The following is a 22,659-nucleotide window of genomic DNA, read 5'->3' on the forward strand; positions in this document are numbered from 1 at the left end:
GGTGGGGAGGAGATCAAGGACGGCGTCCCGGAGCCCAGCAGGCGGGGTGTGGGGCTCAGGGAGGCGGCAGCCCCCTCCTCAGTCGCTCCCACCCAGCCAGCCCCCAAACGCCCACTCTCCTCCTCCCTCCCTCCGTCCTTCTCTTTCTGTTCCAGAAAGGCGAATTCAGGAACCTGTGACGCTTCCCCCCTTTGCTGATTCATTGGTTTGGGGAGTTTAAATACAGGGAGGAGAGCGCCAGAGAGCCGGAGAAGCAGCCCCAGCCCGGGACCGGGAGCGCATCCTGCACAGCCTCTGCAGCCGCCTGAGGAACCACCGCCGGACTCCGCCCTCCTCCTTCAGCAGGTAAGTGTCGCCTCCCCTCCGTAAGGGGAGCTGCTGCCTCCTCAGCCCCCGCGGGGAAGGGGACTGGCCCGAGATGGAACCTGCTGGGTTCTGTAGCAGCGACTCCTGCATCGCAGGGGGTTGGACTGGATGACCCCTGGGGACCCCTACCCGCTCTGGGATTCCACTCTGCGCCTGGCAAATGGAAGGGGCGCAAAGAGAAGCGAGAGGACCGGGAATATCCGCGGAGCTCTAGGCAGCTGCAGCCGCGGGTCTGAATACTCGGAGCGCCCTCGGGCTCGACAAGCAGCGAAATTCCTGTCTGCAGCGCTGCTTCTCCCGTGTCTGGGATGCTCCGAGGCCCCCTTCCCGAGGGAGAGCCGCTGCCTTTTGAAGTTTTCCTTTGCAAGCCCTTTCTCTGTAAACAAGGCTCTTCTGCAGGGAAAACCGTTTCCAGATGTGCCAGGGAAAGGGAGCCTGTGGTGGGGCGGGGGGGGGGCTGACTCTGCAGAGATTCCTTCCTCCTGAAGCCACTGTTTGCTCTGGCAGAGGAGCGACCAAGCAGAAGTCGGCAGCAGCAAGTGCCCCCCATTTCCGCCCCCTTCTTCTCGCTCTGGGGAGCTCAGAGGGGGCGTGGGCGACGTGCAGGATCCCACCCGGGCAGGATGCGGTGGAGTTGGAGAAGGTTCAGAAACGAGGGCGGTGGGGATGGAGCAACTCCCCGAGGCAGAAAGGGGGCAGCGGTTGGAGGTGTTTAGTTTGCAGAAAAGGCGAGCGAAAGAGGAGGGAACAGAATCATGGAATCGTAGAGCTCGAAGGGCCCACCAGGGTCATCTAGTCCAACCCCTGAGATGCAGGAATCTCGAACTCACGACCCTGAGATTAAGCGCCCCAAGCTCCACCAACTGAGCTATCGCCGTGGAAGTTTGTAAAACGTTGCCTGGCGAGGAGGAAGCAGATAGAGAGAAGTTTTTCTCCGACCCTCATAGCACGAGGGCCCTTCCAGCTGTGATCCATGGCGGAGGAGAAGGCTAACCTTGGCTGCCAGCCACAAGGGCCAGGCTCCTGCTTCTGAATAGCAGCTGCTGGAAGCTCTTGCGCTCGGATCCTGCTTGTGGGCTCCACTTTGGGGCAGAGAATCCTAGAATGGGAGAGTTGGAAGGGACCCCAAGGGCCATCTAGTCCAACCCCTTGCCATGCAGGAATGGGTGATCATTGGGGGAACAGGATGTTGGGCCAGGTGGCTCTCCCATTCATATGCCTCTCTAACCACTTGGAAAGCACTTCAAGGTGCAGAGGGGGGGCACAACAGCCCAGAAAAGGCACTTCCAGGTCAAGACGCCCCTCCATTCGCTCTCCAACCTGGGTCTCCAAATGTTGGACTACAACTCCCATCATCCCTAGCTAGTGGTCAGGAATGATGGGGGTTGTAGTCCAGCAACAGCTGGGGATCCGAGTTGGAGAAACACTGCCCCACACCATCAGACCAGAAGAGGAAGGGAGGGGGGTCCCTGGCACTCCAGCCCCTTTGGGGAAACTGCAGCTCCCTCGCCTGGTAAGCTGAGCTGCCCCATGGCGGAGAGAAAAGGCTGGGGCCACAGGTGCCTGCCAGTGGGGTGGGGGCCACACCAGCAGGCAGCAGCCCCACCCACTGCAAAGCCTCCTGTGGCACCAGCTGCACCCGCCAGGCTGCCTGCCAGCCCAAGAGGATCCTGCACGCTTTTCTCTCCAAGCTGGCAGGTGGCCACATAAAACTGTTGGCTCTGTCCTGGCTGAGTTTGCAGCCCTTCCTTCTGACCAGCGGCTGCCTTGAAATGGTCTGTTGCAAGGAGAGAAGCGCTGACGCCCCCCCCCAGCATGAGAGTCCTTCGCAGAATTGCAGAGTAGGGTGCCTCAGTGGAAGGCCTCCAAGCGGGATTCGAACACAAAACCTCCTCCTGAGGTTTCCAGCAACTGGGATTCAGAAGCATTGCTGCCTCTGACCGTGGAGACAGAGCAGAGCTGTCCTGGCTGGAGACCTTGGCAGCCTCGTCCTCCTCCATGAATTTCTCTAATCCTCTTTTAAAGCCATCTAGCGTCCTGCAGCAGGGAGTTCCAGAGGTTAACTAGGCGCTGTGTGAGGGAGCCCTTCCTTTTATCCTGAAATCTTCCAACATTCAACTTCCTTGGGTGCCCATGAATTCCAGCACTGAGAAAAACTCTTCTTTCCACCTTTTCCTTTTTAAAAGTCCCAGGTGCTGCAATCTTTTTTCACAGGGGCTTCACCCCCTTGATCATTTTGGCTGCTCTTTTCTGAACCTTCCCCATGTCTGCGATATCCCTTTTGAGGTGAGGCAACCAGAACCGTACACCATATTTACCCTGCCCTTCCCAGCTCTCTCCTGCAGGCCTGGGGCTGGCTGGCTACTGCTGGTGCTCCTGGGATGGGGTCTCCCTGGCATCATGCGCTGGTCCTGGCCAGCGAAGATGAGCTCCTGGGCCCTGAAGGCAGAGCAGCAGCCCATGCGCTTGCCAAGACTCAGCGCTCAGTGCCGCCTCCAGAGCATGCCTTGGCTGTGTGCAATTACTGCAGCCACAAAGCCTTCTCTGACCACCAGCCTCACTCAGAGTTTCCAGCCAGGAGCCTCACCAGCGAATATAATTCCGCTCCAAGCCCTCAAGCGCGCCAGACACTCTGGGGAACATATTGGCCTCAGGCGCTAATGAGGAGCACATTCGGGCCCAACCAAGGGAGGCAGCCTCGTAATTTTCTCATCTTGGAAGTGCTGAGCTCCGCCGGACGTCCTGGTGGATCATTTGTGGAAATGTTCAGGGTGGCAGGAGAGGATATATTGTTTATTAATATCCTTCCTAACTTGCACTAGAAAGTTCCTTTACTTAGCAGAGTTTACATTCCCCTTTTTACATGCACAGCAGATAGCTGGTTGCAGGCTTGTGTAAGCCTCTCACTATTATACAATTCAGTCTGTCTCAGATTGAATTGTACGTTCCTGGTAAGTTCCCTTGAATCCCTCTTAAAAGAACAAAGAGGCCACAATCTTATTCAAAGTCAATAAAAGAAGTTTACTTACATCAGTTCACAGTTGGATTCCTGAAGGCAGACTTAGTTACAAATATGTACATGTGAATCTACCCCATTTGGGGGAATAATCCCAGTGCTTCTGCTATCCGAAAGCATAGCAGTCCCTAGCTAAAAAGCTGGTCCTACAAAGAAGGAAGTCAAAAAGAGAGAGAGTGCTGCGTGTCTCGTTCTTTTGTTACCTGGACAGGTAAAGTCACGCCCACCTTCTATCACATGCAAAAGGAAGGATGCTCTAGCCAGGAGGAACAGGAAGTTTTTACTGGCTGGACCAACACCCCTTTGCATGTCCACTCTAGGAAAACAAGGAATGTTGTATTTTGACTGCTCAAATAATATCGTAATAAATAATATCGGGGAAAAAGGTTGGCCCTCACGCATGTTCACTTCATCAATTCTGGCCCTCTTTGAAAAACGTTAGGGCACACCTGCCTTGTGTCCTCCTGCTCTTAACGCCTGACCTGTCTTTTGCCCGCAGGCCCCATGGATCCGAGAGGCCGTGCCCCTCTTCTGCTGCTGGCGGGCTGCCTGGCGCTGGCCCTGACGTGGGCTCAGTGCCCCGAGGAGTGCGCCTGCTCCCGGACGGCGCAGGTGGAGTGCTCGGGCCCCCACATCTCGGCCATGCCCGGCCCCCTGCCCACCAATGCCATGAGCCTGCAGGTGATCGGCACCCAGCTGACGGAACTGGGGGCGGGGGCCTTTGGCAACGCCTCTCTGCTCATCGCCCTGCGGATGGAGAAGAACAGCCTGGCGCGCCTGGACCCAGACACCTTCCGGGGCCTGCTCTCCCTCCGCTACCTGAGCCTCTCCAGCAACCGCCTCCAGGAGCTGCCCGCCGGCGTCTTCCGCAGCCTCGACAAACTGGAGTCGCTCCTGCTCTCGGGGAACCAGCTCCTGCGCCTGCACCCGGCGCACTTCAGCCGCCTGGGCGCCCTCAAGGAACTGCAGCTGCACGGCAACAGCCTGGCGTCCGTCCCTCCAGGGGCCTTTGACCACCTGCCCTCCCTCCTCAAGCTCAACCTGGCCAAGAACCGCCTCTCCCGCCTCCCACCCGCCCTCTTCGCCCACCTGGGCCGCCTGCAGGTGCTGCGTCTCTACGAAAACCAGCTGGCCGAGGTGGCCCCCCGCGCCTTCGCCGCCCTCCCGGATCTGCAGGAGCTGGGCTTGCACCAGAACCGCATCCGGCGCCTGCCCGATGGGCTCCTCTCGGCCAACCGCCGGCTGCAGAAGCTCCACCTGTCCAACAACCGCCTGGAGACCCTCCCGCGGGGGCTGCTTCTGGAGCTTCCTGAGCTCTCCCGTCTCTCGCTCTTCGGCAACGCGCTCCGGGAGCTCCTGCCGGCCACTTTTGGCCCCATGCCGCGGCTGAAGGAGCTGTGGCTCTACGACAACCAGCTGGCCCAGCTGCCCGCCAGGGTCTTTGCCAACCTGACGGAGCTGCAGCTGCTGGTGCTGAGCAGGAACCGGCTGCGCTCCGTCTCCCCGCTGGCCTTTGAGGGGCTGGGGGAGCTGCTGGAGGTCTCCCTGCACACCAACCAGCTCCGCACCCTCGACGGGGAGACGTTCCAGGATCTGGGCAAGCTGCAGAACATCTCCCTGCAGAACAATCGGCTCGTCTCCCTGCCAGAGCGCCTCTTCCACAGCACGCCGCACCTGGTGAACCTCCAGCTGCAGAACAACTCCCTGGAGAGCCTCCCAGCTGGCATCTTTGAGCAGCTGCCCCGCCTGAGGGAGGTCAAGATGCACGACAACCCCTGGCGCTGCGACGACGCCCTGCTGGCCCTCGGGCGCTGGCTGAGGGAGAACGGTGCCCGCCTGGGGGGCAGCCGCCCTGTCTGCGCCTGGCCTCCCCCCTTGCAGGGGCAGCCCATTGCCGAACTGGAGGAGGAGCACTTTGGTCTGGCACAGAGCCCAGAGGCCACCGAGGGGCCGACCATGGCCACCTCTGGCCAGGCGGAAGTCCCTGACCAGGACACGAGCCCAGAGACGGTGATGCCCACGCGTGCCCAGCCGCCCCTGGACCATGAAGGTGGCAGCGCAGAGGCAGAGCAGGAGTTTTCCACGGCAGCCCCCAGAGTGCTCACTCCAGGGGTTGCGCCGGCCGAGGGGGGCATCTGGGGCTTGACGCGCACCCAGACGGGGGTGGTGGTCACCTGCCTGGTGGTGGGCTCTGCCTTGCTCCTGGGGACGCTGCTGGCAGCGGCTGTCTACGGGTACAGGAGGAAGGCCCGCCAGGACCTCGCCAAGGCGTAGAAGGGCGCTCAGGAGAGCTGGCCAACCAGACTGATGGATGGGGTCAGGGGGGAGGGCAGTGGGGTGGGAGGGGGAGATGCCGGGCTCTGAATCCCTTTCCCCAGATGTGCCACCCTCCCTCGGGCTCAATGGGCACCCTCCCACCTGCCCACACACATGCCCTCCTGAAGCAAGGGGCCAATGGATGAGTCAGAGAATTGGAAGGGGGTCCCCCAAAGGTCATCTAGCCCAACCCCTTGCAACAAAGAAAGCTCTTCCATAGATCCACTCATGTGCAGGCTAGCTGGGCAGGATGAGGCCCTTGTCTGTCCTGCTCCGCCAGGTGCTCTGCATCCCGTGATCCTTCAGCCATGCGGGCAACCCTCTGTGGCTGCAGAGCGGGGCTGTTCTTTGGGCAGTGGTGGGGATGTGGGCAGCTTTGCTGTCCCTGCCCTTCAGGAGAGGCAGCGGTGGCGTAGTGGTTAGAGCGCTGGACTAGGAACCCGGGAGAGTCCAGGGTTTGAATCCCCTCTTGGCCATGTGATGCTCCCCTTGGGGGCCAGTCTCTGCCTCTCAGCCTGGACTGCCTTGCAGGGCTGTTGTGAGGAGAACCACACTCACCGGCTGGAGCTCCTTGGAGCAAAAGGTGCTATATAAATGCCATGAAATATATGAAATGTAACCCCCTCAGGGTTCAGTCCTGCCAGAGAAGGAGACTTGGGTCCTGGTCCTGCCTTTTCTGGGCCACTAGCCTGGGTTGAGCCGCATGCTGCTTGTGCTGAGGGAGGGTCCTCAGCCCCTGGGGGGCAGGGGAAGCTCAGGGGCTGGTGGGGGTTGCAGCGGGGGAGGGGAGGCCCCTGCTGGGAAGCCAGACTGGGATCCCTGCAAAGTCAGGGGGCAAAAGAAGCCCGGCCGCTGCTCTCCATGTAGCTCAATGCTGGCAACACTGGCCTGCAGCATCTCCCTAGGCTGGGGTTCGAACCTGCCTGTGAGTTTCCCATGGGGCATCCGGTTGGCCACTGCGAAGGCAGGATGCTGGACTGCTTTGGCTTGTTCCAGCTGCCTCCTCTGATCTTATAGAACCTCTCCCCTCCCAGGTTCTTTGGGGCATTCAGCCACTGGAGGACGGCCGCCACTCCTTCCTCAGTAGACGAAACACTCCGGACGGATTCACTTTGGGGGCGTCAAATTCCCTGGAGAAAGAACTCTCTCTCGAAGCCACTCTGTTTGTGGAATGCTCAATAAACACATATGTGGTTATGGTTTCAGCCCCGACTACATTTCGTGAGCTTTGGGTGGGCTTGAGGGGTCCCTGCACTTCTCTTCCCCTGAAATCAAACACCCTGATCAGTCGGGGGGGGGGGCAGTGTTGCACCCAGGGACTCTCAGGCCAGGAGGATATTTTTAGGTCTGCTTCATGACATCAGTGTACATATGGTGGTGAATTGGGTACAACAGCCCTGCAGTGTTTTGCAGGTTGGAGGCAGGGCTGAGACTGGTATGCATTTCCAGGCTGAAACTCATGATATATAAACTGCTCCTCAGGTTGCAGTGAAGTTCAGGGTCCTTAAATTGCCCCCTCCCAACCCAAATCTCAGAGTGGATCTGCCCCATACATTTAAAGCACATCCAGCACACACGGAATGGAATAATATAATTGTAGAGTTGGAAGGGACCCCCAAAGGACATCCAGCCCAGCCCCCTGCATTGCAGGAAACTCAGCTCAAGCATCCAGGACAGCACCAAACCTCTGTTTAAAAACCTCCAAGGAAGGAGCATCCCCACCTCCCAAGTTCTTCCCGGTGTTGGGTCTCCTTTCTGGTCACTTGAATCTGTTGATTTGGGTCCTCCCTTCTGGACCAGGAGAGAACAAACTTGCTCCACCTTCCATGTGGCAGCCCTTGAGATATTGGAATATTGGAAGATGACTATTGTGCTGCCTCTAAGACACCTACCGTATTTTTCGCTCGATAACACGCACCTGACCATAACACGCACATAGTTATTAGAGGAGGAAAACAAGAAAAAAAAATTCTGAATGAAACAGTGGATGTACGGTACTTCTCCAGGTTAATAATAATAATAATAATAATAATAATAATAATAATAATATATTATTTTTACCCCTCTCATCTGGCTGGGTTTTCCCGGCCACTCTGGGCAGCTTCCAACCAAATATTAAAAACAATACAGCATCAGTCCCTAAACAGGGCTGCCTTCAGATGGATTATAAATGTCAGGTAGTTGCTTATCTCTTTGACATCTGGTGGGAGGGTATTCCACAGGGCAGGCGCCACCACCGAGAAGACCCTCTGCCTGGTTCCCTGTAACCTCACTTCTCGCAGCGAGGGAGCCGCCAGAAGGCCCTCAGAGCTGGACCTCAGCTGGATGATGGGGCTGGTTTGACTTCCAGTCCTGTGGCTGCTGTGAACTCTCTGGAGCCAAACAGTGGAGAATCTCCCAAGCCCCACACTTCTCCCACCAATGCGCAAATCCCTCCTGCGCTCAGGGGGCTGCTGCGGGGTCCAAGTCGAGGGCTCAGCATGCAGGTGGCAGCAGCAGGGCTGTCTCTCCTGCCCACGGGCGCAGCCAAGAGTCCTCCGGACGTGGCAGCAGGAGTGGCGTGGGGTGAATGAGTGAGTGACTGTCCTCGGTGCCCAGGCGGGCATGGCAGCTCCTGAGATACCAGGTATTGTGGGCTGGCTCCCCTCATCCCACATCTGGTCCTTTGAAGGCAAAACAGCCCTGGGTAGTTTTAATTGAAGAGCAGCCCAGACGTGTTTGGAGGGAAGGAATTAAGGAACGACTGGCGGTTTCTGCCGCATGCCAGGCCGGCCTCCGCATATTGCAAAATCAAACCTTCCTCTGTTATTTGCTGTTCTCCAAAAAGCGAAAAACATACTGATTAAGCACGGGGTGGGGATCCTCTTCTCCCTTTTATTTTCTGCACCAGATAAGGCAGGAGAGGCCCTTTGTAGGGGCTGCTCTTTAGAGGAAGGGAAAACCGCTTTCCTGCTCAGAAGCAGAAGCTGCTCAGCCTCTCCCACTCGCTCCCCCCCAGTACTGAAGGCACCAAAAGTGGTTCCCTAGCTTTTAGGCAAGGGTGGAGGAAGGGGGGTGCGGGACGCCCTGGGTGTCACCACTGAGGGGGTGACAAAATGCCGGGCGGCACTCGCTGCGGGGCCTGCAGTGCGCCTGAGCCATGCGTCTCTCCTGGGAGTAATGCAGTGGCTTGGGCACCCGCAGGCTCCGCTCTGCCCCAAACGGTCCGCCTGCCACCTCTCTCTCAGCTGTAGGGCGGCTGAGGGGGAGGAGGCAGGCAGACTCCTCGGAGACCCCACAAGGTGTCCAGTCCCGGCTCACCTGGCCCCGCCCCTGGGCGCAGGGCATGGGTGCTGCCCCAGGCGCCCAATCGGCTTGCTCCGCCGCTGCTTTTAGGGGCCACCCCTGCCCAGTTGCCAGTGCCCCATTCTCCCATACACACTCTAAAAAGCCCTATTCGGAATAGCAGGATTGCACAACCAACTAAGGAAGACAATCGCACACTAAAATGCAAAGCCGTGATAACTAATTGCACATATACGGTATTCAAAATCCAATGAAAACTATTCAGTGTAATTAATTCAGCAAAAGAGTCTCGTTTTTACACCTCCAGCTCCCCCTCCTTCCCCGCTTGGTTCTCACAGGAGCTGACAAGATTCCCCAAAGGGAAACCACAGCAGGATTCGAACACAAGAGCAACACTCTCCGTTTCCAGTGGTTTCAGAAGCATCGCTGCCTCTATCTGTGGGGGCAGAGGAGAGCCATCCTGGCTGGGAGCCATTGACAGCCCTCTTCTCCTTCCTGAACTTGTCCTACGATACTTCGAGAGAGATCTTTCTGAGAGAGGCAGCTTGCCAAGCCTGGGATGGCAGGGCCCGCTCTGGGCAAGGGCAGAGTCGTGCCCCCCCCAGGTGCCTCTGCTACCTCCAGGCAGTCCTTCCTGCTGCCTGTTTGCCCAGAGGCCAGTGCCCTCCCCGCCCCCTCTGAGGCCACCGGCCCTTGCCCGGAATCTGCGGGGACCCAGGAGGGGGCCTCCGATAAGCAGGACCGCCAGGTCCGTCCCCCTTGGTGGGTCAGTGACTTCCCATCTTGGCTGGCAAACACCGCAGAGCGAGAGGCTTTTCTGGCAGGCAGAGGAGGGAGGACGGCACCATGGCTCTGCCTGAGGGCCTGGACCCGCCCCGGGTAAGTGCCCAGGGGTCCCCCGAAATGGGCAGGAGCAAACCAAGCCCCCCTTTTAGCAGAGGGTGGGGTGGGCTCTCAGTTGAGGGGGTTCTCTCATTGCTGGGCATGGGGAGAGCAATGGGTCTCCTCAAAGGTCGCCCTGGTGGTGGAGGGTTTTAAGCAGAATGAGGGGGGGGTTTCTGAAGCTGTGATTCCTCCATGGCAGGGCAACTGGGCTAGATCACCCTCCCACTCTACAGTTCTGTGATTTGGGTGTGGCTGCTCAGATTTGAGCCCTGCCAGCAGGGAGTGAGAATCTGGTCTAAGGCTGTTCCTGCACCAGATATGTGAAGCAGGTCAGAGGATGCTGGGAACTGTAGTTTGTGAAGGGTGCTGGGGATTGTAGCTCTTTGAGGGCTAAACTACTGTTCCCATTGGTGTGTGTGTGTGTGTGTGTTTTAGGGGCGGAATGCACTTTGAACGAGCTTTAAGGGTAAGGCAGAGGCTGGCGCCATTGCACAAGGACGGTCCAACATCACGTGCCCCAATTTGTTATGGCACCATGTGGTAAACCTTCGCCTCCAGCCGCCTGCCCCTCCCTCACCTGTCTTTGCTCTCCGGCCAGACCAGGCTTCTTGAGCAGGGCTGGTAGGCGTGTTTACGTTTTACAGAACCAAGACCAAATAAACCCGGTAGGGCTGCCACCACTCCCTCTGTTCCCGGGGACCCAGAACCACAACCCAGGGAGTAGGCTGTGACCCGTTATCACTGGCTATCCCCACTCTACAAGTTGTATCCACAAACTTGCAGACAGAAATTCTACGGTAGAGCGTAACCAAGCGCGAGGCTAGGATTTAGCTATTCCCTTGGAAAGGCACATAAACCAAACAGTTTCTTCTTTAAAAATTTATTTTAAAAGAACAACAGAAAAACATGCTAAAATAGCAGGCACTTCTTTGGCAAGTTACAAGTAAGAAAAATAAAGACATTGTAGAATCTAACTGACTTACATACTCACAACTAAGAGATAGATAGAATAGTTGGAGTCCTTCCAAAGTCCTCATTCAAAGTCTTTTCCGATTCTCCATTACAAAGGATGAAAGGACGGCTACTCTAAGTAAAAACCAGGCCCAAGAGCTTTATCAAGAGGCAGGGAGTTCCAGAGGGTAGGGGCTGCCACTTCTTCTTCTTTGGCGATCCCTCATAGCTGAGTAAGATTGTCTTCCATGAACATGGTTTTAACAGTGAGTCCGTAAGTGACTGTGGAGGCCAATTCTGGATCCGCACGTCCTTCCACAGCATTGGGCAGCATTTTCTCTTTTGCCTCCTGGGCCAGCCTGGCCTCAGCGCTCTCCTGCGCTCAGTGGTCGAACAGCATATCCTCTCCTGCCTTCCTGAACATCCCCGCACTTACTGGCCTTCCTTTACCTTCCTCTCCCGCAGGGCAAATGGGTGGCCGTCGGGCACTTCCTGCTGCTTTGCCTCTCGGCCCTGGCACAGCCCGGTGGCCCCGCGGTTCCCTGCCCGGCTCTGTGCCAGTGCTTTGGGAACCTGACCGTCTTCTGCTCGGATGAAGGTCTGGAGGACATCCCCGAGGGGGTCCCCGCCGGCGCCACCCAGCTCTTCTTCGTGGGAGCCCCCCTGTTCTCGCTTCAGAGCGGGGCTTTCGCCAACAGAACCGGCAGTCTCCGCCTCGCCAAACTCGCCTTCCTGGGCAGTCCCCTAGAGTCTCTGGGACGCGCCGCCTTCGAGGGGCTGCCGGAGCTCCGGGAGCTGGAGATCTCGTCCAGCCAGCTGAGCGCTCTGAGCGGAGAGGCCTTTCTGGGCTTGGCCAACCTCAGCACCCTCGCCGTCAAGTTCAGCCCCATCAAAAGCCTGGAGACGGAGCTGTTCAGCAACACGCCGCGCCTAGAAGCCCTCCACCTCCAGGGGAACGAGGTCGGGTCTCTGCCCCAGGACGTCTTCCGCCCGCTTTCATCCCTCAAGACCCTCACCTTGTCCCAAAACCACCTCGCGGAGCTGCTCGCGGAGGTCTTCGGCCCGCTTTCGGCCCTGCGGGTGCTGAAGCTGAGCGACAACCGCCTGGCTGGCCTCTCCGCCGGCCTCTTCGGCCCCCTGAGAGAGCTCCGGGAGCTCTTCTTGGACGGCAACGCCCTGGCAAAGCTGCCCCCGGGCACCTTCGCCCCGCTGAGCGCCCTGACGCGCCTCCACCTCCAGCACAACGCCCTGGAGCGCCTGCCAGCCGCCGTCTTCTCCGCCCAGCGCAACCTCACCTTCCTCTACCTGGACGGCAACCGCTTGGCGGAGCTGCCCGACGGGCTCTTCCAGGGCACCCCTCACCTCGCCGAGCTCTCCCTGGCGGGCAACCGTCTCCAGAGCATCCCCGAGGGGCTGTTTGGCAACCTGGGTAGCCTGGCGTTCCTGGGGCTATCGCATAACCGCCTTGCCCAGCTGCCCGCCGGGGTCTTCAAGGGCCTGAGCGCCCTTGCCAGGCTGCAGCTGAGCCACAACAACCTCACCGCCCTGCCGAGGGGCGTCTTTGCCAACCTCACCACCCTGGAGGCTTTAGACCTGTCCCACAACCAGCTGGCCACCCTGTCGGAGGGGGTCTTCGAGGGCAACGTCATGCTGGCCAACGTTGCCCTGAAGGGCAACCCCTGGACGTGCGACTGCCACCTGGCCCCCCTGAAAGACTGGCTCCAGGACACGGACCCCCTGATCAACGCGCGGGCCTTGTGCAGGAGCCCGGCTCACCTGCAGGGGCTGAGCCTGCCGGCCGTGCAGAAGGAGCAGCTGGTTTGTCGGCGGGGCCTTGCGCCCTCCCGGTGCCGGGCGGAGCCGGGGATGGAGGAGACCTCCGCGGAACCCAGCGCCCGCCCTCCGTGCACCTACCAGGATCCGGCAGGGGCCATCCACCTGGTGTGCGACCACGACGCTTGCCACCAGCTTAGCCTGAGTCTCCCTCCGGAAGAGAGCCTGCAGGAGGCAGGGCAGAGTTTCAGCAAGGACTGGATCCTGGACTCGGGCTGCGGCGCCGTGAAGGTCCGGGTGGCCGTGAGCATTGAGCCCCTGTCCGGAGGGGAGGCGGTGGCAGCGCCCTCGGAAGCCCCCTGAGGCCGGCATCCTCTGCCCTGCCAGTGTGGCCCGGAGAGCAGGGGGGGCCCTCCGGAGAGAGGGGGCTCCAGCCCCACCTGAGCCTTGCTGCATCCTCATGGGGACGAGGGAGGCCTACACTGCAGGGCTGTTGTCAGAACGTGCTTGGTATCATCACAGACGCTTTCAGAAACAGAAACAGAAGCCGTTGTGACCCAAATCAGGCTTTGTCTGTGTAGATTTATCTTCGGGTCTCCCCAGGATCCCAAAGGTCACCCAGTGGGGATTCTGAAAGCATGGATCCACTGCCTCCCAGGGAGGGGCGGGGGTGTACGTCTTGTAGGATTTGCGGCCTGAAGCAGCAATTATATATTCTGTCACTTTCATTTCCTATAATAAACCAAGCTTTCTTTATTCCTTTTGTGTGGGAACTTTTTGTGGGCATGGGGTAAGGGTAGACACACATTCATAACTGGGCATAGGTTCTAACTCTAGCAAAATATGCTGCTACTACTACTATATTATGAAAATGGCCCACAGACAGTATTGAACACCTACCAGATTGGTGAAAATGTCTAAAAAAAAGAAAAAGGTATGTGTTGGAAGTGTAATGAAATTGAGGGATCTTTTAGTCACATGACCTGTAAAATAATTAAGGAATCTTGGGAAACTATATATAATGAATTTTAAAAGATATTTAAAAAACTTTTCCCCAAACACCTGACATTTTTCTCTTGGGGGTGATAACAACAGAGGTCCCCCAAAACAAGAGAGTTTACTACTATACGCTACGTCCGCAACTAGAACCTTCTTGGCACAAAGGTGGAGAAGTCTAGTACCTGTGGGATGTGAAACACAGAGCAGTCAAGTACAACATTCCTAGAGTGGACATGCAAGGGGATGCTTTGTACCAGCCGGTAGAAAACTTCCTGTTTCCTCCTGGGCTGGGGCAAACTTCCTCTACATGTGCCTAGAGATGGGCGTGACCTTACCTGTCCAGGTAACACAAAAGGGCAAGGCACAAAGCCCCCCCTCTCTCTCTCTCTGACCCCATTCGTAGAAGAAGCAACATCTCTTTAGCTAGAGATGCCTTGCTGCTTCCAGCCAACAGAGCACAAAGGGACTATCTCCTTATGGGATAGATTCCACGTGTATATACGTTTGTAACCTAAGTCTGCCTTCTGGGATCCATCTGTGAACTGACTGGAAGTGAGTAAATTTCTTTTATACTTTTTACACAAGTCTGTGTTGTGTCCATTCTTTTTAAGAGGGATATAAGGGAATGACCAGGAATCTTATACTGAAAGGCTAGAACTAGCCTGCTGCAAGCTAACCAATGTGCAATTTAAAAGGGGAATGTTAGAACTCTGCTAAGTTATAGAACCCGCTAGCGCAAGTTAGGAAGGATATTATTTAACAAAATATCCTCTCCTGCCACCCTGAACATTCCTACAGTACCCACTCAGGAAGAATGGCAGTGCAAAATGTTCGAATATGCTGAACTGGCTGGTCTGAGGAACAGGATAAGAGAAAACAAAGATAAGAAATATAAGGAGGAATGGGTAATATTCATTGACTATTTCAAGAACCAGTAAAGACAAATACATAGCTTAGCAGGTCTCCAGTAAATCCAGCAGAGCTGAAACAGAGTATTTAATAGGTAACAAATTGAATGATCAAAAAGATGTGAATTACACAGAGAAGCAGAAAAGCAAAGGAACCAGGAAAAAGGTGGAAGGGAAGTCATATGGTATATGAATACATGCTGTTTTTGGTATGAAGTTTTAAGTGGGACAGGGGAGGGGGGTTAAATATGCTCTCTCTTCCTGTTTTTGAAAATGCAAATACAAAATAAAATACAAGATAGGAAAAGGTAGTAAGGGAACACCTAGCTATCTTAAAGGAATTCAAATCTCCGGGTCCTGATGAGCTTCACCCAATGGTACTAAAGGAGCCTGCAGGTGTAATTTCAGAGCCTGTGTCTATTATCTCTGAGAATTCTTGGAGAACAGGTGAGGTCCCTACAGACGGGAGGCGGGCAAATGTTGTCCTCATCTTCAAAAAGGGGAGAAAAGGAAGACCCAGGTTACTACCAATAGGTGAGCTTGAAATGGATACCTGGAAAGGTCCTAGAACAGATAATTCCACAGTTGGTCTGTGAGCATGTAGAAAAGGCTATACTATACTGGGACGCAGGTGGCACTGTGGGTTAAACCACTGAGCCTAGGACTTGCCGATCAGAAGGTTGGTGGTTCGAATCCCCGCGACGGGGTGAGCTCCCATTCCTCGGTCCCTGCTCCTGCCAACCTAGCAGTTTGAAAGCACATCAAGTGCAAGTAGATAAATAGGTACCACTCCGGCGGGAAGGTAAACGGTGTTTCCGTGCGCTGCTCTGGTTCGCCAGAAGCGGCTTAGTCATGCTGGCTGCATAACCCGGAAGCTGTACGCCGGCTCCCTCGGCCAGTAAAGTGAGATGAGCGCCACAACCCCAGAGTCGGCCATGACTGGACCTAATGATCAGGGGTCCCTTTTCCTTACAGAGATGCTTGAATGTTTCTTGGGTTGTCTCTGAATCTTCCTGTCCACTTGTCACCTTTTCCTGCCTCTCCAGGGTGTCCTGCCCCACTCTTGGAGAACCCATGTGCTGGGGGGGGGGGGTCCCATCTAACTCTGCAATTCTATGGTCCCAGAGGGACCCTTCCCAGCTAAGAGCCGGGCCCAGGCCTTGGCTGATGCCCAGTTTTGTGACAAGAATTCGTCACCTGGGACCCTTTATCTCACCAGGCAGACCTGCCCAACATCTGCGCAGGGCAGATCTTCGCCTCCCGGGCGCTGGATGCCTCCCTCAGATAAGGCTGGAGGCGCTTCGCTCGGCAGCCTGTGCACGACTCTCCCGGCTCAGCAAAATGTCCAGCAACCGATCTTGGTAAGTGCTGAAAGGCTCCCTGGGGCTTGGAAGGAGCTTCCCCCCTGACCTTCTCCAGCCCATCTCTCTGCCCACCAGGCTGCTGCTCTGCTCTGGGCTCCTGCTGCCTTGAAGGGGGCTCAGAACTTCAGAGCAGGGGTAGGCAACCTAAGGCCCACCAAGCGGCCCACGGGGGTCGTTTAACCGGCCCACGAGCTGCCCCCAAACAGAGCCGCCTGCTAAGCGAGTCCCCCCACGCTGCACTAAATCAGCACAGCATGGCACGGGGACTTGCTTCTACGGCGCCGGAAATAGTGTCTGCGCAGACACAGACACTGCTGGAAATCGCGGGCATGGATGCTCACACTCATGCATAATCCACCCCACGGAGGGATCTCCGCTGGAGGGAACCAGCCCAGGCGAGGTAAACCTTGCTGACCCCTGGTTCAGAGAGACCGGCTCACCCGCAAGAGTGCCAAAGCTCACCTGCATCCACTCGGCCGCCTCCAGCGGTGGAATCGGCACTGTTCCAGGTGCCGCGTAATCCTGTTTGGCATTTGCAAGATCTGATCTTTTGGTGTGGCAGCACCTGCGCTGTGGAACTCCCTGCCACTTGAGATCAAGCAGGTGCCTTTGCTGCCCTCTTTTGGGCACCTGCTAAAAAGCCTCCTTGTCTAGGCATGCCTGCCTGGCTGTTTAGAAATGCTGCTATGAAGGGGAATCCATTTTAGCATTTTAACTTTCTGTATGTCTGCCTGATTTTCTTGTTCTATCTTTCTGTAACTGCTTTGAGGTTGCTGTTTTTTAAGGAAACAAAAACAGTGTATAAATTTTGTGAACTAAATAACGGATCTCCACCTGTCAGCTCCCTTGCTGTGCACACGTGTGTGTGTTTTGTGTGTTTGTGTGAAGCTGGAGCAGCTGCTTTGCATTCAGAACGTGCAAGTTTCCGAGCCCTGGCTGAAATTTGGGGGAGCTGCTGCCAGTCAGTGCAGGCAGTATGGGGCTAGGTTAGAGGGACGGCAGCTGCCTCTGCTCTTTGGGGAGGGAGGACCCAGCTGGAGGGGAAAGGGTGGTGGAGAGGATCAGGATTCTTCTGAGTATTTTAAAGCGACAGTTGTTTCTAGTGGTTGGGAGGGAAAATACAGGAGAGCCGTGAGTCAGAGGCCGCAGCCTCCCTCCCCTGCTTAACCACCATTCTTCCTCTTTGCCAGAAGTCCTGGCTTTGGGGTCGGAAGGCTGGTTGTGGGGGGAATGGAGGCTCAGGGGTCTGGAGGGGAGAGGCTTTGGCCCGGAGGCAGGGGGCCGGGGGCCGGGTCTGCTGCTTGTTTGGACTCTCCAGTGTTAACGGAGAAATCTGAGGGCTCCCTTGGACAAAAAAACAAGGAGACCAGCCAGGAAACTATCTCATAAGGAGACCGTCCCTTTGTCCTTTCTTGGCTGGAGGCCAAGAGGGCATCTTTGGCTAAGCAGATGTTGCTTCTTCAATGTCACAGAGAGAGAGATGGCTGCCCTGCCCTGTGCTTTTGTAGTTACCTGCACAGGTGAGGCCACGCCCACCTCTAGTCACATGCAGAGGAAGTCTGTCCCAGTCCAGAAGGAAACAGGAAGTTGACCGGCTGGCTGGACAAACATTCCTCCCCATGTGTAAACATCTTCACTCTAGGAATGTTGTATTTGACTGCTCCCACAAAACAGCAGATTGTGAAGGAGCTGAGGGTGTGCATGATGCAGCAGACCCCAGGAATCAGGACGCTCCAGCTGCAGAGAGGCTCGCCAGATGTGTGCTTTCTTGGTGAAAAGGCTAATGGACATCTCTTGCTTTCTTCCAGGATGGTGCCCACAGTGGCCATTGTCCTCCTCCTCTGCCTGGCCTTTGGAACTGGCCAGAGCCCGACCACCTGCAAAGGGCCCTACGACTGCCCCAAGGCCCACCAGGAAGTCTACACCAAACTAAGGGACGTGACGGAGATCCCAAAGACCGCCAGCACCACCATCACCGAAATGATCTTTGTGCAAACCAGCCTAACACAGATCAAGAGCGGAGCCTTCCGGAACATGCCCGGCCTGCAGAAAGTCCTGTTCATTGGCAACAAGATCAAAACCGTAGAGGTGGGGGCCTTTGATAACTTGGAGAAACTGAATGAGCTGGAAATCACGCAGGGTGAGCTGGACGCCCTCCCTGTGGGCACCTTCCGCTCTCTTCCTCGCTTGCAGAAGCTGAATCTGCGGGACTCTCAGATCAAGGGCCTCCAGAAAGGAATCTTTGAGGATCTCGGGGACCTGGAGGAGATCTATCTGCATATGAACGAGATCCCTTCTCTCCCTGAAGGCGTCTTTGATGGGCTCTCCAACCTGACCTTTTTGCACCTGGCCAGGAACAAGATCGCTGCCATCCCAGAGGACGTCTTCAAGGAACTTTCTCGGTTGAAGGTCCTCCGGCTGTACGAGAACGAGATTGGAGACCTCCCGGAGGGGAGCCTGGACAGCCAGCAGTACCTGACGGAGCTCGGCCTCCAGAAGAACAAGATCCGCACGCTGCCTCCCAGGGTGCTGAGGAACAAGCCCAACCTGGAGAAGCTTTTCCTGGAGCACAACCTCTTGGAGACCCTCCCGGATGAGGCCTTCTTCGGACTGAGGAAGCTGAAGCAGCTGACCCTGGCTTCCAACCGGCTGAAAGGTCTCCCCGGCCGGCTCTTTGGGCAGATGCCTTTGCTCACCCAGCTGGACTTGAGCAAGAACGCTTTGCAGGCTCTTCCAGCGGGGGTCTTTGCCAACCTCACGGGGCTCACAAAGCTCACCTTGTCCCACAACCAGCTGGCAGGCCTCCATCTCGGTGTTTTAACAGGCCTCCGCAAACTCTCTGAGCTCAACGTGGAGGCAAACAAGCTCTCGTCTCTGGAGGGTCTCCTGCCACCTTCTCTCCCGGGGCTGAAGACCCTGAGGCTCCGCCAGAACCAGCTGGAGACCATCCCTCCGGGCCTCTTTGACAGCTTCACGAAGCTCACCTCCCTGTATCTCGGGGAGAATCCGTGGAGGTGTGACTGCCTCCTTCTCTACCTCCACCGATGGATGAGCAGCAATCCCAAAAAAGTGAAGGACGCCACAAAGGTCATATGCAGAAGCCCGAGGGATCTGCAGGGCAAAGCAGTCAGTTCCTTGGCAGAAGATCAGCTGGTTTGCCCAACGACTCTGCCCATTTCAAGCACCGCTCTGCCCACAACCACCTTCCCTCCTCTTGCCACAACAACGATGAGCACAACACTCCCCCCATCTCCTAAAAAAGCCACGGTTGCTGCAACCACCTCCGTTTCTGAGCCTGCCACCACCACCAATGCAGCCACAACCCTCCCAACCACAGAGGCTCTGACCTCAACTCCTCAAATCACCACCTCTGAGAGTCTCACTGAAACCTCACAGACCATGACCACCAGCGGGACATCCTCTGAAACCACCAGCACCACCAGCACAGGCGCACCAACCCCAACTCCTCACATCTCCACCATCACCACTCCAAGTCCCACCTCAGCCGAGACAAGCCCTGAAATTGCCACCACCGCTGAGATCTCAAGCACAACCTCTGTGTCCATCACAACCCCCGAGGCAGCCACGACCATCGCTCACCTGCCACCCACAACCCCTCAGATCACAATGACAACAAAGGTTCAGACCACGGCCCCTGAAATTACCAGTGCCAGGACTGCGGCTGCCACAGCTGGCTTCACAACTGGGATGTCACACACCACCCCTTCTGGTGCCACCACAACCGCTCAGATCTCCACAACCATTGCAAGGACAACCACCGCAACTTCTGATGCCTCCACAAGCTGCCCTGGTACATCGGCCACCACACCTGTGCTCCCTGGGACAACCAGCAAGGCAGTCGCCACCACACCTTCACCGCTTGAGACCACCCCTACGGAGACATTCTCGTCGGTGGCAGCTTCCACAATGTGCCTTGACAACGTCAGTCTTCCAGGCGGATGCAGGTCTGGGTCTTTGTCTCCCGAACTGACAGCCAGGCTGGACCCGACTACACGTCCTGAGACGCCCCCGTCGCCCACCTCTGCTGTGACACAGGCTCCCCTGCCCACCACTGGCTGGGTGACAACCTCTCCAGCTGCTGCCAGCTGCACCTTTTGCTCTTCGGCTGTCACGCCAGCCAGGCCTTCCCTTCCTCCGAGCCCAAGGCCTGGCCGTCCAGCCAGCCCCCCTCAGCCCCTGTCCCAGAAAATCCAGGCCTGGGGCTCTTCGCTGAGTTCCAACTACCGGTACTGCAAGCTGTCTGCGATGATGTATTTGTCCATGCTGTGTCTTGAAATCTGCTGCACCGTTGCCTTGGCCAGGTGTGTGTACGCTCTGCACAGAGCCACGCGCTCCATGGACTCGCCCACTGTGCCGGTCAAACTGGTGAAGGTGAAGCCCAGAAGGATGAAGCTGTGATGGTGTTTGGCCACAGGAGAGACCTTCACTGTTAAGTTGTGGGTGAACATATCAGACAACACAGCGATTCTTCAAACAGCTCTTGTTTATTCACAGGCCAGAACAGAACTGAACTGAAGGGTTCAGCCAGCCTGCTTAAATAGAGCTCCACTAGAACGCAACAGTAACCATTTTCTGTAACTATCCAATCACTGAACATCACTTTCAATCCCTTATTTGCATATGTGGACCTGAGTGAAAACTATCTACAGTATCCCCCTGCTGGCCCAGGGTGAAAACTTCAGTACATAACTTTCACAGGATGCTAGAATGGTAGGGCTGTCAGAGAGTCCAGGGGCCATCTCGCTCAAGCCCCTGCAATGCAGGAATCGCAGCTAGAGAATCCCTGACAGACGGTCCTCCAAGCTCTGTTTAGAAACCTCCAATGGATCCTAGATTGGCAGAGTTGGAAGGGATCCCCAGCGGTCATCTAGCCCAACCCGATGCAATGGAGGAATCATGGCAAATTAAATGAGGCAGCAGGGGGTGTGCAGAGACTTTGGGTTGGGGGGCTGACATTGCTTTAGGGGTGGATTTACACACAGGGGGAAATGCCATAAGTCAGTCAGAAATTAAATTCTTACAAAAGAAAAAAAAAGCTATGTAAATATCACATAGAAATAGTTTGCTCTCTGGCGTCATCTGGTGTTGCATGTTTATAACGCATTCAAAATGTTGTTTTTCCTAATGTAGCTGAGTCCTAGGGGTCTCCCTCACCAGTGTAACAATTTGCTTAAATCGTAGGCTTATCTTAGGTATGACTATTGAAATAAAAAATTAAGGTCTTATATATATTTGCCAGGCAAACACGTACATAAATGTATGGGCCACATGTCTGAGGCAGCACAGGAGGGCAGTCCTGGAGCCATTTTGGCTCCCAAACTGAGCAAATGTTTTCTCTGCAAGGTCAAGGGAAAATGGAAAAGACTCCCCATTGTCTTTTCCTTCACAAAACCTGTCTTAAGGGTATGTCTGTGTATGAATAGGGTGAGCCTGTGGCCTGGCTCAGGAACTAAGTATTTGTCACTACAAAAGACTGGCCAGGCTCCCCAGGGGACCCAATCGAGAGAGCATTAACAGGTAACCTGCCAGACAGGAGATAAACAACGCATTCAGATTTCTGCTGTAGACCGCCCTTTCTGTGATGTAAGTATGATGTATCTGGGGGGTGGTCTTAGGTTGCACCCCTTCTGTGATGTATATATGATGTATCTGGGGGTGGTCTTGGACTCCAGGGCTGGCAATTTAAAATGTCTATATAAGGGTGGGCACACCTTGGTTCTGGGTCCTCCTCTGTCCTCCTGTGTGTAAGGGGAGCACCCTGTTGCAACAGATCAATAAAGATCAGGCTTACGAGCTGCTTTGCTTCTCAATATTCTCTGGTTGGCCTCTGTTATTTTCTCTGACCAATGGAGAACCTGCAAAGGACTCTAAAAGGGCTCTTGTGTCCCCCATAAGGGAATAAGGGCAGATTTCCATTTATTACACAGGTCCTGCTGAGTGTGATCCCAAGAGACTCTCTCACAGGCACATTTGCACCCAGGGTCATGCCCTGCTGCCAGCCTGTGCCAGGAGATGATTCTGTGGGGTGTGAAACACAGAGCAGTTAAACACAACATTCCTAGAGCAGACATGTTTAGACATGAGGAGGGATGTTTGTCCAGCTAGTAGATAAACTTCCTGTTTCCTCCTGGGCTGGGACAAACTTCCTCTGCATGTGACCAGAGGTGGGCGTGACCTCACCTGTGCAGGTAACAAAAGCACAGGGCAGGACAGCACATCTCTCTCTTCTCTATTTTGCTTTCGTCAAAGAAGCATCAGCCTGAGATGCTCTCTTGGCTCCAAAGGAACTATCTCCTTATGGGATAGATTCCAGGTGTATGTATTTTGTAACTTAAGTCTGCCTTCTAGGGTCCATTTGTGAACAGAATGTGAGTAAACTCTTTTATATACTTTTATACAAGACTGTGTCGTGTCTATTCTTTTTATGAGGGAATAAAAGGGGCATTACCAGGGAACTTATTTTAGAGGCTTATGCAAGCCGGGCAAAAAACGTTATCCGCTGTGTAAGTTTAAAAGGGGGAATGTGACTCTGCTAAATTGTAGAACTTGTTAACACAAGTTGGGAAGGATATAATTCAACAATATATCCTCTCTTGCCTCCCTGGACATTCCCACAGATTCCTGGCCAGATGCCTGGGCTTTGGCTGCCCACCCACCCCCACTTCCATTGAACAACTCAGGTTCCCTAGGGGAGGGGAGAAATTTGTAGTTAGACTCCTAGAATGGTGGAGTTGGAAGGGGCCCCAAGAGGCATCTAGTCCACCCCCTGCAAGGG

General features: G+C 55.7%; 3 protein-coding genes across 3 annotated transcripts; all 3 read left to right on the forward strand.

Moving 5' to 3' along the window:
* The first annotated feature begins 114 nt into the window (after nt 1–114).
* LRRC15 (leucine rich repeat containing 15) lies at nt 115–6,895 on the forward strand. Its single transcript, XM_083616413.1, has 2 exons — nt 115–345; nt 3,882–6,895. Exon 2 carries the CDS (start codon nt 3,887–3,889, stop codon nt 5,654–5,656), a length of 1,770 nt encoding a protein of 589 aa, XP_083472539.1. The 5' UTR covers nt 115–345; nt 3,882–3,886; the 3' UTR covers nt 5,657–6,895.
* Nucleotides 6,896–9,757: 2,862 nt separating this feature from the next.
* LOC310763225 (uncharacterized protein) lies at nt 9,758–13,348 on the forward strand. Its single transcript, XM_083615072.1, has 2 exons — nt 9,758–9,862; nt 11,285–13,348. The coding sequence occupies exons 1-2, from the start codon at nt 9,830–9,832 to the stop codon at nt 12,953–12,955; spliced, it is 1,704 nt and encodes a 567-aa protein (XP_083471198.1). The 5' UTR covers nt 9,758–9,829; the 3' UTR covers nt 12,956–13,348.
* A 2,408-nt stretch (nt 13,349–15,756) lies between these two features.
* Nucleotides 15,757–22,284, forward strand: LOC310763224 (uncharacterized protein). The gene is made up of 3 exons (XM_083615071.1): nt 15,757–15,860; nt 17,672–21,499; nt 21,585–22,284. The coding sequence occupies exons 1-2, from the start codon at nt 15,841–15,843 to the stop codon at nt 20,280–20,282; spliced, it is 2,631 nt and encodes an 876-aa protein (XP_083471197.1). The 5' UTR covers nt 15,757–15,840; the 3' UTR covers nt 20,283–21,499; nt 21,585–22,284.
* The last annotated feature ends 375 nt before the right edge of the window (nt 22,285–22,659 follow it).

This window comes from Podarcis filfolensis (assembly GCF_964270895.1).
Source record: "Podarcis filfolensis genome assembly, chromosome: 5".
NCBI lineage: Eukaryota > Metazoa > Chordata > Lepidosauria > Squamata > Lacertidae > Podarcis > Podarcis filfolensis.

Bases quoted from the DNA above. Each gene is read 5' to 3' on its own strand.
- LRRC15 (XM_083616413.1), top strand. From the start codon at position 3,887: ATGGATCCGAGAGGCCGTGCCCCTCTTCTGCTGCTGGCGGGCTGCCTG.
- LOC310763225 (XM_083615072.1), top strand. From the start codon at position 9,830: ATGGCTCTGCCTGAGGGCCTGGACCCGCCCCGG. The intron at 9,863-11,284 runs GTAAGTGCCCAG...CCTCTCCCGCAG, and splicing joins AGGGCCTGGACCCGCCCCGG to GGCAAATGGGTGGCCGTCGG.
- LOC310763224 (XM_083615071.1), top strand. From the start codon at position 15,841: ATGTCCAGCAACCGATCTTG. The intron at 15,861-17,671 runs GTAAGTGCTGAA...GCTTTCTTCCAG, and splicing joins ATGTCCAGCAACCGATCTTG to GATGGTGCCCACAGTGGCCA.